The sequence below is a fragment of the Dendrobates tinctorius genome, unplaced genomic scaffold, assembly GCF_039654945.1.
Source record: "Dendrobates tinctorius isolate UK_male_01 unplaced genomic scaffold, ASM3965494v1 ptg000180l, whole genome shotgun sequence".
Lineage (NCBI taxonomy): Eukaryota > Metazoa > Chordata > Amphibia > Anura > Dendrobatidae > Dendrobates > Dendrobates tinctorius.
In genome coordinates this window covers 3,195,597-3,212,648 of record NW_027361847.1, presented here as the reverse complement: position 1 = coordinate 3,212,648, position 17,052 = coordinate 3,195,597, and the positions used below count along the sequence as shown (strand labels likewise).

General features: G+C 47.0%; 1 protein-coding gene across 7 annotated transcripts in view; it reads right to left on the bottom strand.

Annotated features, from left to right (window-relative positions):
- Positions 1 to 454: 454 nt before the first annotated feature.
- The window catches only part of LOC141054888 (uncharacterized), a 186,828-nt gene continuing 170,230 nt past the window's right edge, over positions 455 to 17,052 (bottom strand). For all 7 annotated transcript variants that reach the window (XM_073551778.1, XM_073551781.1, XM_073551777.1 and 4 more), the window contains one exon: positions 455 to 2,048. In XM_073551778.1, the coding sequence (XP_073407879.1) occupies positions 505 to 2,048 (1,544 nt within the window). In that variant the 3' untranslated portion in view covers positions 455 to 504. The remainder of the gene's footprint in view (positions 2,049 to 17,052) is intronic.

Below are 17,052 nucleotides of genomic sequence, written 5' to 3'. Positions count from 1 at the left end.
GGCGGAGGAGAGTTGCCGCCTTTTTATCTGTAGGTTCCTGTCCTTGATGGGCGGACCCCCCCTCTCCGTGGTGCTGTCATGGGTGAGAGAGAAAAGAACCTAGACATGTTTGGTGTCTATGAACTCGTAATTACCTGGAGAATCATAATAGCAGATCAGTTTTAGTATTTAGTGAACCTACTAAAAAAGCCAAACAAAAACAAGTGTAGGATTGCACTTTTTTTTTGCAATTTCACCGAACTTGGAATTTTTTTCCCATTTTCTAGTACACGACATGGTAAAACCAATGGTGTCGTTCAAAAGTACAACTTATCCCACAAAAAACAAAGCCCTGACATGGCCATATTGACGGAAAAATATAAAAAAGTAATGGCTCTGGGAAGAAGAGGAGCGAAAAACAAAAATGCAAAACCGAAAAAAGCTTCGGGGGTTAACATCTTACCAAAGTGTGTACTCATTTATGCTGATCAATGTTTATTAACATTTAAAAAACATATAGCACAATTACAGTTTATTTTCTGAATGCTTTCTCTCATGTTTTACAAGACATGATTTATGGTTAAAAGGTTTCCCACATTCTGAACATGAATACGGCTTCTCTCCTGTGTGAATTCTCTGATGTTTAATAAGAGTCCCTTTATCTCTAAAGCATTTCCCACATTCTGAACATGAATACGGCTTCTCTCCTGTGTGAATTCTCTGATGTCTAACAAGCACTGAATTATCTCTAAAGCATTTCCCACATTCTGAACATGAACATGGCTTCTTTCTAGTATGAATGCTCTGATGTCTACTAAGATGCCCTTTATCTGTGAAGGACTTCCCACATAGTGAACATGAAAATGGTTTTTCTCCTGTGTGACTTCTCTGATGTTTAACAAGATTCCCTTTTTCTGTAAAGCATTTCCCACATTCTGAACATGTATACGGCTTCTCTCCTGCGTGAATTCTCTGATGTTTAATAAGATGCCCTTTAAAAGTGAAGGCCTTCCCACATTGTGAACAGGAATATGGCTTCTCTCCTGTGTGAATTCTCTGATGTTTAATAACAGTCCCTTTATCTATAAAGCATTTCCCACATTCTGCACATGCATATGGCTTCACTCCTGTGTGAATTCTCCGATGTCTACTAAGACTCGCTTTATCTGTGAAGGACTTCCCACATTCTAAACATGAATATGGCTTTTCTCCTGTGTGAATTCTCTGATGTATAATAAGCCTCCCCTTAATTCTGAAGGCCTTCCCACATTCTAAACATGAATATGGCTGCTCTCCTGTATGAATTCTCTGATGTGTAATAAGACTCCCTTTATCTGGAAAGCATTTCCCACATTCTGAACAGGAATATGGCTTCTCTCCTGTATGAATTCTCTGATGTGTAATAAGACTCCCTTTATCTGTAAAGCATTTCCCACATTGTGAACATGAATATGGCTTCACTCCAGTGTGAATTCTCCAATGTCTACTAAGACTTGCTTTATCTGTGAATGCCTTCCCACATTCTGAACATGAATTCAGCTTCTCTCCTGCGTGAGTCCTCTGATGTTTAATAAGATGCCCTTTAAAATCGAAGGTCTTCCCACATTCTGAACAGGAATATGGCTTTACTCCCGTGTGAATTCTCTGATGTCTACTAAGACTCGCATTATCTGTGAAGGCCTTCCCGCATTCTAAACATGAATATGGCTTTTCTCCTGTGTGAAGTCTCCCATGTATAACAAATTTTGATTTCTTTGTAAAGCATTTCCCACATTCTGAACAGGAGTATGGCTCCTCTCCTTTGTGCTTTCTTTCTGTTAAAAAAACTGAGCTTTTTGCAAGTTGTTTGTCATATTGAAACCTTGTGTCCGTTTTGTCACCTGGAATTGTGGTAACAATGTGAGATTGCTCAGGAGATGGTTCCTCATGATTAGGAGGAGTATAAGAAAGTGAAGAACTGTGAAGTCCAGGAGCTCCATGAAGGGTAATGAGGTTTTCTCCATTAGACTGCTTCCTGATATCTTCTTTTTTACAATTCAGTGATAAACCGTTATTCTCACAAGGATTTCCTGAGGATGAAAGAATGAAAAAAATCACATCTAATCTACAACACAAAAGAGATTTCTAAATATATTTTATGGAGCTTACAATGAAAACACCAGACAGTGAAAAGACCGGTAATAAGGAAGACAACGACATGCCACTTGACAAACGGTAAGGTTTTAATATTAGAGTTAGGACTGCCCCGATTACGGTCATCATGACGTGGTGGGATGGCTTTTGCATTTTTTTTTTTATCAAAAAACATGTTAACTATGTCCCCTCTATTATTTTCATGCACTATTGCTATTTATTTACTTCAGGGTGTTCAATCATTATGTGTCTTGGTTTTTTTTTTCTGTACAGTGGCCGGTGTGAATGTGCGCTTACACGCTGCATGCAAACCAGTCTATATCCTAGTTCATACCTTTTTTTTTTTTACATGCCATAATATTAGCACAACAAAAATAAAAAATGTAACAGGCACCGTATAAATAACACAGTCAGGGATCAACCATATGCATATAATAAGTAATGCAAGGAAAAACAAAGAAAAAAGTATGCATAACAAGGGGAGCAACCTCGACCAATAGACTTTATTAAATGTGCAAATACTAAAAAAGGCATCGAAAAACACAAAATCATTAAAAAGCTAACATGGCAGAAAGAAACAGCCCAAACATGGTCCTCCCCAGATGATAAATGTAGCAACAGAAACATATCAAAGAACTTTAAAATGCACACATGACCTAAGTAATGGGCACAGAGAGATACAATACTGACAAATTCCACAGGCTATATGGTTAATAAAGATCAAATATACGGTCAGCTATGCCTAAAGTTTTTCTGAAAAAGTCAAGAACCTAAAATATAGGAAAAGGATATATACAGTGGGGAAAAAAAGTATTTAGTCAGTCAGCAATAGTGCAAGTTCCACCACTTAAAAAGATGAGAGGCGTCTGTAATTTACATCATATGTAGACCTCAACTATGGGAGACAAACTGAGAAAAAAAAATCCAGAAAATCACATTGTCTGGTTTTTTTTTTCATTTTATTTGCATATTATGGTGGAAAATAAGTATTTGGTCAGAAACAAGCAATCAAGATTTCTGGCTCTCACAGACCTGTAACTTCTTCTTTAAGAGTCTCCTCTTTCCTCCACTCATTACCTGTAGTAATGGCACCTGTTTAAACTTGCTATCAGTATAAAAAGACACCTGTGCACACCCTCAAACAGTCTGACTCCAAACTCCACTATGGTGAAGACCAAAGAGCTGTCAAAGGACACCAGAAACAAAATTGTAGCCCTGCACCAGGCTGGGAAGACTGAATCTGCAATAGCCAACCAGCTTGGAGTGAAGAAATCAACTGTGGGAGCAATAATTAGAAAATGGAAGACATACAAGACCACTGATAATCTCCCTCGATCTGGTGCTCCACGCAAAATCCCACCCCGTGGGGTCAGAATGATCACAAGAACGGTGAGCAAAAATCCCAGAACCACGCGGGGGGACCTAGTGAATGAACTGCAGAGAGCTGGGACCAATGTAACAAGGCCTACCATAAGTAACACACTACGCCACCATGGACTCAGATCCTGCAGTGCCAGACGTGTCCCACTGCTTAAGCCTGTACATGTCCGGGCCCGTCTGAAGTTTGCTAGAGAGCATTTGGATGATCCAGAGGAGTTTTGGGAGAATGTCCTATGGTCTGATGAAACCAAACTGGAACTGTTTGGTAGAAACACAACTTGTCGTGTTTGGAGGAAAAAGAATACTGAGTTGCATCCATCAAACACCATACCTACTGTAAAGCATGGTGGTGGAAATATCATGCTTTGGGGCTGTTTCTCTGCAAAGGGGCCAGGACGACTGATCCGGGTACATGAAAGAATGAATGGGGCCATGTATCGTGAGATTTTGAGTGCAAACCTCCTTCCATCAGCAAGGGCATTGAAGATGAAACGTGGCTGGGTCTTTCAACATGACAATGATCCAAAGCACACCGCCAGGGCAACGAAGGAGTGGCTTCGTAAGAAGTATTTCAAGGTCCTGGAGTGGCCTAGCCAGTCTCCAGATCTCAACCCTATAGAAAACCTTTGGAGGGAGTTGAAAGTCCGTGTTGCCAAGCCAAAAGCCAAAAACATCACTGCTCTAGAGGAGATCTGCATGGAGGAATGGGCCAACATACCAACAACAGTGTGTGGCAACCTTGTGAAGACTTACAGAAAACGTTTGACCTCTGTCATTGCCAACAAAGGATATATCACAAAGTATTGAGATGAAATTTTGTTTCTGACCAAATACTTATTTTCCACCATAATATGCAAATAAAATGAAACAAAAAACAGACAATGTGATTTTCTGGATTTTTTTTTCTCAGTTTGTCTCCCATAGTTGAGGTCTACCTATGATGTAAATTACAGACACCTCTCATCTTTTTAAGTGGTGGAACTTGCACTATTGCTGACTGACTAAATACTTTTTTTCCCCACTGTATGTGTCACAATTATTATTCTGTATGGCACAGACAAACATGGAAATATCCATAAAGCCATGAATTATTAAAGAATTCCAAACCTAATACCCATAGAAAATACTGAGAAATAAAGCCCAGAATGTCCAGGTGCTCATGAGGCGAGGCAATTGTAAAGTGCTAAGTGCAGTCCTTGGGGAGGCTGAGGCCCCACGCGTATCGACACTAAAGAAGTGTCTTTCTATGGTTTACTCTAACATAGGTATGCCATTTTGACATGTGTCATCGCTGAAGAAGACTTGCTGACATTTATATATAGACCGTGATCTTACGAATAACTGTGCTCCTGTCTGGGGAGACGCTGGCGTATATGCTTTTTACCTTCATTGCGTCATTTATTTGGTCTGGTTCTATTATTAGCATTTTTGCGCTGTTAAGGCTACTTTCAGACTTGCGTTAGGAGGCGCAGCACCGCCGCTAAGCTCCTCCCCCGGCCGCGCCTCTTCTGGTCAGCTCCTCCTATGGGCGCATGACGCTGCATGCGACTGGCGTACCCTATATTTAGCATTGGGTACGCTGGGCATGCGCTGGTATGTTTTTGACGGCGCATGCGCCTTTTATGCAAAAATGCAACATGGTGCGTTTGGCACACGTTGGCACAGCGCAAAAAGGGCGCATGCGCCGGCGAAAACGACAGCGTATCCAACGCTAAATATAAGGTACGTCGGTCGCATGCAGCGTAATGCGCCCATAAGAGGAGCTGACCGGAGAAGGCGCGGCCGGGGGCAGAGCTTAGCGGCGGCCCTGCGCCTCCTAACGCAAGTCTGAAAGTAGCCTTATAGGGACAAGAATCAGGTGACGTGACCTAATTGATCTATTTCTATTGTGTGCCTTTATGCCCATGCTTCATAGGGATGGAGGCTTTTCTATATATGCTCATCATTTTGGGCATCTGACGTAACTTTGGATATAGAACAGCTCTGTATTTTATGTGCACACCTTACTCTGTAATAAGCGATTCAAGCACTCGTGGCTATCATTGTCACCCGATACTTGTCCACTGTTATGACATTACTATTGTATGTCGGCTCCGTTAGAGCAGTCAATGTGCGTGTGCATATCTGGGTCACTTTGTTACCATAGCTGCCTTTGCGCCGCCGCACTCTGCATTTGGTGTCACTTCCATCATGGAGACATACGCGCATGTGCATATCAGAGTGTTTGATCTACCTAAACCGGATGTTTATCGTTGCTATGGCTTTGACAAATCCCATGCCTTGGACCGCTGTTCTGGTGGTGGTAATAGAGCGGCGCGCGCATGCGCACGACAGACTATGTGACCTATGTAAACTGGAAGCTTTTCAATTATACAAACTTTTACATTTTTATGCGCTTAAAGCAGATAGTTATACCACCAAAAATAGTTCAGAAATAACATTTCCCACATGTCTACTTTACATCAGTATCATTTATAAAACATACTGTATATACTCGTGAATAAATCGACTAGCATATAAGCCGGGTCTCCTAATTTGGCCATGAAAAACGGGGAAAACGTATTGACTCGATTATAAGTCAGGTATGCAGTTTTCCCCTCATCCCTGTCCTTGAATGCATGGCCCCTCATCCCTGTCCTTGAATGCATGGCCCCCCCATGAGAAAAGCATGAAGAAAAAACATCCTACTTACCTACCCTGCGTGCCCTCGCAGCATCCTGTTCCAGCTTCCAGCAGCTCCTGCGGCCAAGTGAGCACATGTCCCCGCTCATTAAGGTAATGAATATTCACCTCATTCCTCTCACCGGTGACACGTGATCGCTCGGCCACAGGAGCTGCTGAAAGCCAGAACAGGATGCTGCGAGGGCACGCAGGGAAAGTAAGTAGGAGGTTTTTGGTTTTTTTACAGCTGCTGGAAGCCGGCGGCTGCAATTGTGAACGCTATAAGAGAAATAGTATGAGTATTCATACCCAGCGCTGTGAATATTCATTTCTCTTCAGTAGCGGGCACAGTCACAGCCACCATCTCCTGCCTCCTGTGACCCGCTGCTCCCCCGACGGCTTCTGGGACAATGACTCGTGTATAAGCCGAGGGGGGGGGGGGAAATACCCAAAGCGACACCATTCAAAAAACTGCACCTCTCAAAGTGCTGAAAACCACATTCAATAAGCTTATTAACCCTTCAAGTGCTTCATAGGAATTAAAGTAGTATGGAAGGATAAAATGAAAAAGTAACTTTTTCCAACAAAAATGTTGCTTTAGCCCAAAAGTTTGCATTTTTACAATAGTAACAGGAGAAACTGGAGCATACAATCTGTTGTGCACTTACTCAGGAGTATGCCGATACTCCATGTGTGGGGGAGAAGTAATGTTTGGGCATATTTGGAGTGTAAAACCTTCTGAAATAGGTAGTGGACACCATATCGCTTTTGCAGAGCCCCTGATCTACAGTAGAAACCCCCCCCCACAACTGACTCCAGTTTGGAAACTACACCCCTCAAGGAATTTATGTAAAGGTTTGGTGAGCATTTTGAAGCGCCGCCTAGTGGATGGCCCTCATAGCAGATAAGCATTTTTCTGCCACACAGAGCGGCTTCAGCCCTGCTACATGTACCACAGGCGATCAGATGATCGCAGCTTCTGGTTTCCCATAGAGACTATTAAAGTAAAAAAGATGTAAAAAAATACAAAAGTTCAAATCACCCCCATTTAAAATAAAACAAAAATAAATAAAAATACACATATTTAGTATACACACTACCCAAGCCCATCTTCCCAAAACTAGAGTGGGCAACACTTCAAACAATGAATATACATATTGATCCCTACAGCAATTAAATAGCGTCAAGATCCAGAAGCGTATGTGACTGAAGATGGCATTTTTTAAGAACAATTTTATTTTATTAGATCAATATTAAAAAACATATACATAAAAATAGGAGACCTCTAATCCATTAGCACACCAGAAGGTCAGCGACAGCAATACTTCTAAATACCAGGAAAAATGTATATGGTCAAAATTAATGTTTCTGCTTAAATTACAATTAGCATATCAAAATCTATATATTATGCATACTTCAATATATTGATATACTACTAGTACCGTATATGGTATTAATATAGAGATTCTGTTTAAATGCCCCTGTTAGCAGCAATATGAAGCACAATGACATTTATATAGAATGTAAATCGCACAGTAAGCCTATAATTAGATAGTAACATAACACTTCAAACCCCGACGCGCGTTTCGCCGATGCTTCTTCCAGGGGGCTCTCCGGCCGGCAACCAATTATCCCAGGTGTAGTTCCCTGACTGACCTGAGGGTAAGGGGGGGCGCCGGAGAGCTGCGAGTTCCAAAGTGGAACTGAAAAGTGGGATATACATAAATCCCCGCAGTTCGTGAAATAGTGTTAGCAGTGGTGGGACATCCAAAATAACCCCCCAGCGATAAATTGTTAGGGCAAGACTAGCTTGCTGTGTTTTTTTATCACATGGGGGCAGCGGTGGGATAATTAAGATAAGCCCCCACTGTGCCTGTGATAGCCGTGTGTCGGCAGTGCCTCACGTCCCTCCGTCCGTGACATAAAGGTGTCAGCAGTGGGATCGTGACAAATGCAATGCAATAACAGGCGATAAAAAGATCGTATCTACCCTCACCCTGCCGAATATATATTTTTTTTTTGCAAACTTTAGATTTTTTTTTTACCTGTGGTACAGCAAAGGGTGTAGTGCTGGTAATCAACTTAGCACATGTGCATGTACTCGGTGGGCATTTGAGCCAAAAGAAAACCCTAGACCGAATTCTGCAGTGGTTTTACCGGCTAGGTGTCCATGAAGAAGTTAAACGGTACTGCAATTCCTGTCCAGTGTGCCAGATAACCAGTCCCCAGCCTCACTTTCGGAGTCCTTTGGTGCCTTTACCAATTATAGAGGTACCTTTCGAAAAAGAGTGGCAATGGATCTGGTTGGGCCTGTCAATAAGTCAGCAGGGGGACACCAACACATCCTGGTAGTTCTAGATTATTATACCCGGTATCCTGAGGCCGTTCCGCTGTGCCACTTGTCAGCTAAACTCATAGCAAAAGAACTCATGGGTATGTTTTCTTGGGTGGGGATTCCTCAAGAGATTTTAATATACCAGGGAAACCCCCTTTATGTAAAAAATTATGAAAGAACTCTGCCGCTTGATAAATGTTGCACAGTTGCACACATCAGTCTATCATCCCCAAACAGATGGCCTGGTAGAAAGGTTCAATAAGACGATAAAGAGCATGCCTTAAAAAAAGCAGTCTCCAAAGATGGGAAAGATTGGGATCTCTTACTACACTGTTTGCAGTGCGGAAGGTGCTCCAGGCATCTACGCAGTTCTCACCCTTTGAGCTATTTTATAGCAGACAACCCCGGGGCTTAAGCAATATAGCCAAAGAGGCTTGGGAGAACCAACCAACCCCCCCTACAAGAATGTGATAGAAAATGTTGCAAAAATGCGTGAAAGAATGGAGACAGTCACACCACTGGTCCGGGAACATATGGAGGTAGCACAACAGTCTTAGAGTCGAGTCTCTAACCGGGAGGCTCGGGTAAGAACCTTTAGTCCTGGGGATTGGGTGTTGGTACTTGTGCCTACAGTAGATGGCAAATTTCTTGCAAGGTGGCAGGAGCCCTACGAGATTATGGAGAAGGTGAGGCCAGTAGACTACAAGGTACACCAACAGGACGGAGAAAGCCAGAACAGGTTTACCATATTAATTTGCTTAAACCATGGAAAGATAGAGAAAACCTTGGTGGAGATAGTCTGCTGCCTGCATTTCAGGTGGAGAAGGCTCCATTACTTCTGGGGGAGTCAGGAGAATCCCTCTCCGTAGTCAAAATTGCAGATACTTTGTCTCCTAGACAGATTCAGGAGGTCCGGGAGTTCGTTAGCTGAAATACAGATGTTTTTTCGGAGCTCCCTGGACGCACCTCCCTAATCCAACATGACTGTCACGGAGCCACAGGCCAAAGTCCGACTAAAGTCATATCAGGTGCCTGAGGCCCGGCGACAAGCCATCTTGGAGGAAGTAAAAGCTATGCTGCAGTTAGGGGTCATTGAAGTCCCAAAGTGAGTGGGCCAGCCCAATAGTCCTAATACCTAAGCCTGATGGGACGCTAAGGTTCTGTAATGACTTTAGAAAACTTAATTAAGTTTCAAAATTTGACACCTACCCCATGCCCCGGGTCGATGAGTTGATAGAGCGGTTTGGCTGCAGGCACAGTATTTTTCAACTCTTTACCTCACAAAAGGTTATTGGCAGGTACCCCTAACAGAGGCGGCGAGGGAAAAAACGGCTTTTGAAACACCCAAAGGGCAGTTACAGTATAAAGTATTACCCTTTGGGTTGCATTGCATGCCAGCGACGTTCCAGCGGTTAATGGATATTGTTCTCCGTCTCCATCGCCGTTATGCCTCAGCTTATCTAGATGATATTATGGTGTACAGTACAGACTGGGAAAGTCGCATACCAAAAGTACAGGTGGTGATAGATTCTCTGCGACAAGCAGGGCTGTCAACCCAAAGAAGTGTTCCATAGGATTGGAGGAAGCTCGGTACTTGGGTTACGTCATTGGGAGAGGAGTCCTCAAGCCCATAGTAAACAAAGTGGAGGCATTCCAGAACTGGCCCCATCCTCTCACAACAAAGCAGGTGAGAGCCTTTTTAGGTTTAGTAGAATATTACAGGTGATTTATTCCCAACTTCGCAACCCTGTCCACACCTTTAACAGACTGCTTGAAAGGGAGGAAGTCTGTGATGGTCCGCTGAAATAATCAGATAAAAGAGGCCTTTGTAAAGTTAAAATTGGTACTGTGTGGTACATCATTTCTGGTTACACCCAATTTCAAAAGAGAGTTCATTGAGCAGACTGATGCCTCTGAGATAGGGCTCGGTGCCTTGCTGTCTCAAGAGGTTAATGGGGAGGAGCATCCCGTTAGTTTCCTAAGCCGGAAGCTTACCCCAGCCGAAACCAGGTACAGTATTGTGGAGAGAGAGTGCCTGGCCATTAAGTGGGCACTTAAGTCATTACGCTATTATGTGCTGGGTAGAACATTTTGTTTGGTGACAGATCATTCCCCTCTTACGTGGATGAGTCAAGCTAAAGAGATATCCAAAAAGTATCATTTCTCCTTGCGGAGAATGACATGCTAAGCATGTCGAGGTGAGGAGACTTAAAGCCGCAATGCTCCTCTGGGAAATATGCTAATTATGCAAATTGTCTCTTCAGAGAGGAAGAGGACTAGAACTCTAGTGCCACCTATTGGAGGTAGCAATCCTAAACGTCAATGTTGACCCTTTAACGAGCCTAGTTACATGACTTAGGATAAAAGCCAAGCCAGAATCTCCATTTGCAGACACTGTGTTTCGGGGTACTGCCCCTCATCAGTGCAAAGTGGGAGATCTGGTTTGGCTGTGAGAGAAGCGTCTGATCGATATCCAAAAAGTATCATTTCTCCTTGCGGACAATGACATGCTAAGCATGTCGAGCATGCTAAAGAGAGGAATGCGCGAGTCACCAGGTGGCTTCTGTCCCTGTAAAATTTCAAATTTTCAGTAGAACATCGGGCAGGTAGACTACAGGGGAACGCAGATGCCCTCTCCTGAGTTCACTGTGTATCTGTGTTGCAGCAAAGGGTGTAGTGCTGGATGGGTGATACATTTCTCCCAGCAGGATAAAGTTTGGCCGGGATTTTCCCTAAAGTCAAGGATCTGCGATGATGTCACGGTTACGTGATCAGCCCATGTGATGTATACCTCACCTGTGGGTGGGGTTATAGGCTATGTAATCGAGGTTGGTGTTTAGCACATGGTGAGTGTGCGTGGAAGATATTAGGAACTTGGCTGGAGATAGCCTGAATTTGTTTTGCTGGACTAACCGTGCTGCAAAGCTTTAGCAGCAAGACTCAAAACAACCCGGGGAATGGCACCTGGCGGACGCCGCTGACCAGGCAGCCGCTAAGTTAAGCCCATCCTGTGCAAGGGTGAGTCTGAAACATGGATTTTTGTGATAACTCACCGTAAAATCCTTTTCTCCGAGACGCTCATTGGGGGACACAGGTACTATGGGGTGTATGCTACTGCCGCTGGAGGCTGACACTAAGTGAAAAAAAGAGGTTAGCTCCTCCTCCGCAGTATCCTCCGATTCTGGGCGGAAACCAGTTTGGTGCAAAAGCAGTAGAACAAACAAAAATCAGACATCAACCTTAATGCAGGTATCAACATGTCTAAAAAATAACCACCCTAATCTCATACAGAGAGCATATTAATTAAATAAACAGAAGCCAACTTGGCTAACAGGGTGGGTGCTGTGTCCCCCAATGAGCGTCTAGGAGAAAAGGATTTTACGGTGAGTTATCACAAAAATCCATGTTTCTCCTTCGCCTCATTGGGGGACACAGGTACTGTGGGACATCCTAAAGCAGTCCCTAGGTGGGAAGTTGACTCACCGATCCAAGCTACATGCACCTCCTGTCTAAAGGTGCGCCACCGCTGCTTGGAGAATCCTTCTACCCAGGTTCGCATCCGCCGAAGCCTGAGTATGGATATTGTAATGTTTAGTAAACGTGTGCAGGCTGGACCAGGTCGCTGCCTTGCAAACCTGTTCTGTCGAAGCCTGGTGCCGAAGCGCCCAAGAGGTGCCCACTGCCCGAGTAGAGTGTGCTCTGATCCCTGCTGGAATCGGCGCCCCTCTGATGCGGTAGGACTCCTGAATAACCAAACAAATCCATCTGGCTATGGTCGATTTTGAGGCAGCGAGTCCCTTCCTGCGACCTTCAGGGAGCACGAACAGCACGTCTGACTGACGAAAGGGTGCCGTCCGCGACACGTACCTCCTGAGTGCTCTCACCAGGTCTAACGTATGCAGGGCCTTTTCCACACGGTGTACCGGTGCTGGACAAAACGAGGGCAAGACAATATCCTCATTAATATGAAACGAGGAAACGACTCTTGGCAAAAAAGGAGGAGCTGGTCTAAGAGCCACCTTGTGTTTGTAAAAGGTCAGAAATGGGGCTCGGCAAGATAACGCTGCCAGCTCCGAGACCCGCCTGATTGATGTTATAGCTACCAGAAACACCACCTTTCAGGAAAGGCATGACAAAGATATCCTGTAGCGGCTCGAATGGAGCTTCCTGCAGAACACTTAGGACCAGGTTAAGGTCCCAGGCGTGCATAGGTGCCTTAAAGGGAGGTACCAAGTGGGAGACTCCCTGGATATAAGTCTTTACCTGCAAGTTGGTAGCAATCTTGCGCTGAAAAAGGACGGATAAGGCCGATATCTGTCTCCTGAGAGAACTGGGGGCCAAGCCTGAGTCTAGGCCAGACTGGAGAAAAGCCAAGATATTATGGATGAAGAATCTCAGTGGCGAACAACCGTTGCCCTGACACCATGCAAAGAACACCTTCCAGGTGTGGTAGTAAATTCGTGCTGAGGCAGGCTTCCGGGCGATAGCCATCGTAGCAAACACTTTGCGCCCAAGCCCGCCTGCGTCAGAATCCAAGATTCAACGGCCAAGCCGTCAAACACAGGGCCCCTGAGTTCGGGTGGCAGATTGGCCCTTGAGAAAGTAGATCTGGGCGCTCTGGCAGTCGCCATGGCACGTCGACGAGCAGCTGCACTAGATCTGCGTACCACGACCGACGAGGCCAGTCTGGGGCCAGCAGAATCACTGACACCCCTTCTGCCTTGATCTTCTTGATGACCCTCAGAAGTAGTGGCAGCGGAGGGGGGGGGGGGAATAGGTATGGGAGGCGAAACGGATTCCATGGCAGAACCAGCGCATCCACGGCGATTGCCTGCGGGTCCCGGGACCGCGTGACAAATACGGACACCTTGGCGATTACCCTGGAGGCCATCAGATCCACATCTGGTGTTCCCCACCGTTGGCAAATCTGCTGAAAGACCTCTGGGTGTAGTGATCATTCCCCGGACGCAAGCCCCTGCCGGCTGAGGAAGTCTGCCGCCCAGTTCTCTACCCCCAGGATGTGGACCACCGATATCAGCGAGCGGTTCCTCTCGGCCCAGCAAAGCACGTGCCCTACCTCGCGCATGGTTGCCCTGCTTCAGGTACCCCCTTTGTGATTTATTTAAAACACCGCCGTGGCGTTGTCCGACTGAACCCAGACGAGGCGGCCTGCTAGAAGGTGATGAAACCGTTGCAGAGTCAGCCGGTAAGCCCGTATCTCCAAAAAGTTGATCGGGAGGCGTGCCTCCTGCGGCGACCACCGTCCCTGGGTCATGTGGTGGCGAAAAACCGCTCCCCAGCCGAGAAGGCTGGCGTCGGTTGTGACCACCAGCCACTGCTCCGGGGGAAAGGGTACCCCTGAAGAAGGGAGGAACTGATTGTCCACCACTCTAGTGACTGTCTGACCTGAGAGGACAACCGGCACCGATGATCGAGCGTGAATGGGTTCTTGTCCCAGGCAGACAAGAGGTCGTGCTACAGGGGGCGAAGATAGAACTGGGCAAACGGGATCGCTTCCATCGCTGCCACCATTTTCCCTAGAATCCTCATGCAGAAACAGATGGTGTGAGGGACTGGTTGGCGCAGTACCCGCGCTCCCTGCCGGAGGGCTAGGGCCTTGTCTCGAGGGAGAATTACCAACCCTCGGCAAGTTGTCGAAGGTAATCCATTAAAAAGGAAATTCTCTGAGCTGGCACAATGGATGACTTCTTTACATTGACCAACCACCCTAAGCGTTCAAGAGTATCTAGCGTAATGCTAACACTTTCCTCGCATGCCCGCCTTGAAGGGCCCTTGACCAAGAGGTTGTCTAAGTAGGGGAATACGACTATGCCCTGGGAGTGCAGGATGGCCATGGGTTGTGAACACTCTGGGGGCAGTGGCTAGCCTGAAGGGCAGCGCTGCAAACTGAAAATGTAGACCGTTGATGACGAAGCGTAGAAACCTTTGATGCGGAGGGAAAATCGGGATATGTAGATAGGCGTCCTGGATATCGATAGAGGCCAAGGCGTCCTGGATATCGATAGAAGCCAAGTACTCTCCCTGCCCCATTGCCGATATGACTGAACGGAGAGACTCCATCTGGAAATGACTGATCCTGATAAATTTGTTCAGGAGCTTTAGATCCAAAACGGGCCCGACAGTCCCGTCCTTTTTGGGGACTGCAAACAGATTGGAATAGAAGCCCTGAGTCTTCTCGTTTTCCAGTACTGGAATGATGACTCCGTTGTGGCTGAGCGAATCGATGGCTCCTAGTAGAGCCTGTGCCCGGGCATCCACTTTGGGAAGACAGGAAAGAAAAAAATAGTCTTGGTGGTACCTGAAAAATTCTATCTTGTACCCTGTGGACACCAGCTTTCTCACCCATGTGTCGTGTGCGACATTGAGCCAGACGTGGTGAAACCGGAGTAGGCGGCCGCCTACCCTGCTGGTGTCACCTGACAAATGCGCCGAGTCATTTGGCTGAAGATCTTTGGGACCTGGATCCCCTCCACCTGGACTGGTTAGCACACATCCTCCCCAATGGGTTGGTTCTATAGGAGACCTGTCGGTCCCTATTCTGGTTGGGGCGCCCTGATGCGGCGGAATTAGCCGCTGTCATCCACCCGGGGTTGCGAAAGGCCCGAAAATGTGCCTGAAACTGGTGACGAAACGGCAGTTTGACCTTTTGTTGAGGAAGAAAACCGCTCTTGCCTCCTGTGGAGTCGGAGATGAGCTGATCTAACTTCTCTCTGAACAGGTGGCCACACTGGTATGGTAGCGCTGTTAATGAGTTTTTTGAGGCTGAATCGTCCCGTCATGTCCTTAACCATAGCACTCTCCTAATGGAGACTGCATTTGCGGCCGCAAGTGCCGCATCTAAAGATGCATTAATCAAGTAGTCCCCCGCCATGGCTATCTGATTTGTGATTTCTGATACTTACGCTTGTAGGTCTATGTCCTGCAAGGCTCTATTCAAAGTTTGTGACCAAGAAATCATGGCCTTGGCTACCCACGTTGCTGCAAACGAGGGAGAGAGCGCTGATCCTGATGCCTCAAACACTGAGCGAGCCAAGTTCTCTATGAGACAATCAGTGGGATCCATAATAGAAGAACCACTAGGCACGGATAGTAGAGTTTTTGCAGCCAAGCGCGACAGAGGTGGATCCGCCGTTGGGGATTCCGTCCACTTTTTACGGAGATCCGGGGCAAAAGGATACTTCGCCTTGAGTGCCTTCTAGCCCGAGAACCGCCTGTCCGGCCATTCTCTGTCTTGGCACTATGTCCTCAAATTCAGGGTGAGTGCAAAATACTCTATGGGGACGCTTGACCTGCTTAAATGACACCTTATGGCCCGCAGCCAGAGTGGAATCATCCTCAATCCCCAGAGTCTGGTTGACGGCTTCTATGAGACTATCAACTGTTTCCTGACCATCTGGCGTATCTAGGTCAAGGGGTTCGTCTGAGTCGTAGTCCGAGCCTTGCTCGCTATCGACTGGTGGTGACGGGGAGCAAGAAGCAGAGCTCACGGATGCTGAGGCACCGGATGGACCAGGAGACGCTGTGTGGGTTCGTTTCCCTCGCGTCTGCCTGGAGTGAGAGCGGCCCCTGCAGGCCGGAGGCTCCTGTGAGGTAGAGGACCCCTCTAAGACAGGCGAGCCCCTGTCCCTGCCCCTATCTGGGGCCCGAAGGGGCTCGATTGCTCTCGTAAGTGACGCCATAGATTGCGACAGTGATAACGCCCAATCCAGGGGACTTGGTACACTGGGCTCGGTCGCAGGGGAGGGCTCCTGAGCACGTTCGGACTCGCAGGCTTCGCATACTCGCTTGGTCTGCGCCCGTGGAAAAGCAGACTGACAGGAGATGCATGCAGCGTATAGGAACGTATGCGCCTTAGCTTTTCCTGACATGTTGTACCTGTCAGGGCTCCGTGCTGCAAAAAACGCCGGGGGAGGGCGCTCTTTATTCCTGTTAACGTGGCCTCTCCGTGGGGCTGGGAAGCAGCACTTACCCTAGTCCTGTGTCCCCTGTGTCCTCAGCGTGCGAGGCATCGCTTCAATCTGCGCGCCACCACTGCAGGCTGGCCCCTGGAAGTAAAAAGGATCCTGGCGACGGTACTTCTTATTGCGGCCTAGCTTCGGCCTGAAGCCGGGGCCTAAATTTCTTTCGCCGTCCGCCCAGGCCACGGGAGGTGGGCCGCCGTGACGCGATGCCGCGGACTTCCGACTGCGGCCTAGCGCCGGCTGAAGCCGCGGCCTCGATTTTTTTTCCCCCCATCCGCCTGGGGGGGGTCAGTACCGCCGGACCCCAGAATCACGGCCGGGTCCGGATCCGCCGCTACCGGACGCTGCAGGAGCCCTCCCTGGCCATCCACCTCCGTTCAGCTCAGGTAGAGGGGAGGGGGGCCATGTGAAGTATGTGAAGTAAGGACGGTGCAGGCACCCTAGCTCCATTTAACTCCTTCAAGGGGTGAGGAGAGGGACCGTCCGCCACCTTGCCCCACCGCAGTTTTAGCATTGGTGGGGCAGTGGGGGCCGCACGGACTACACTTGTGCCTCTGTGCAGCCTAGCGTTTCAATACCCTA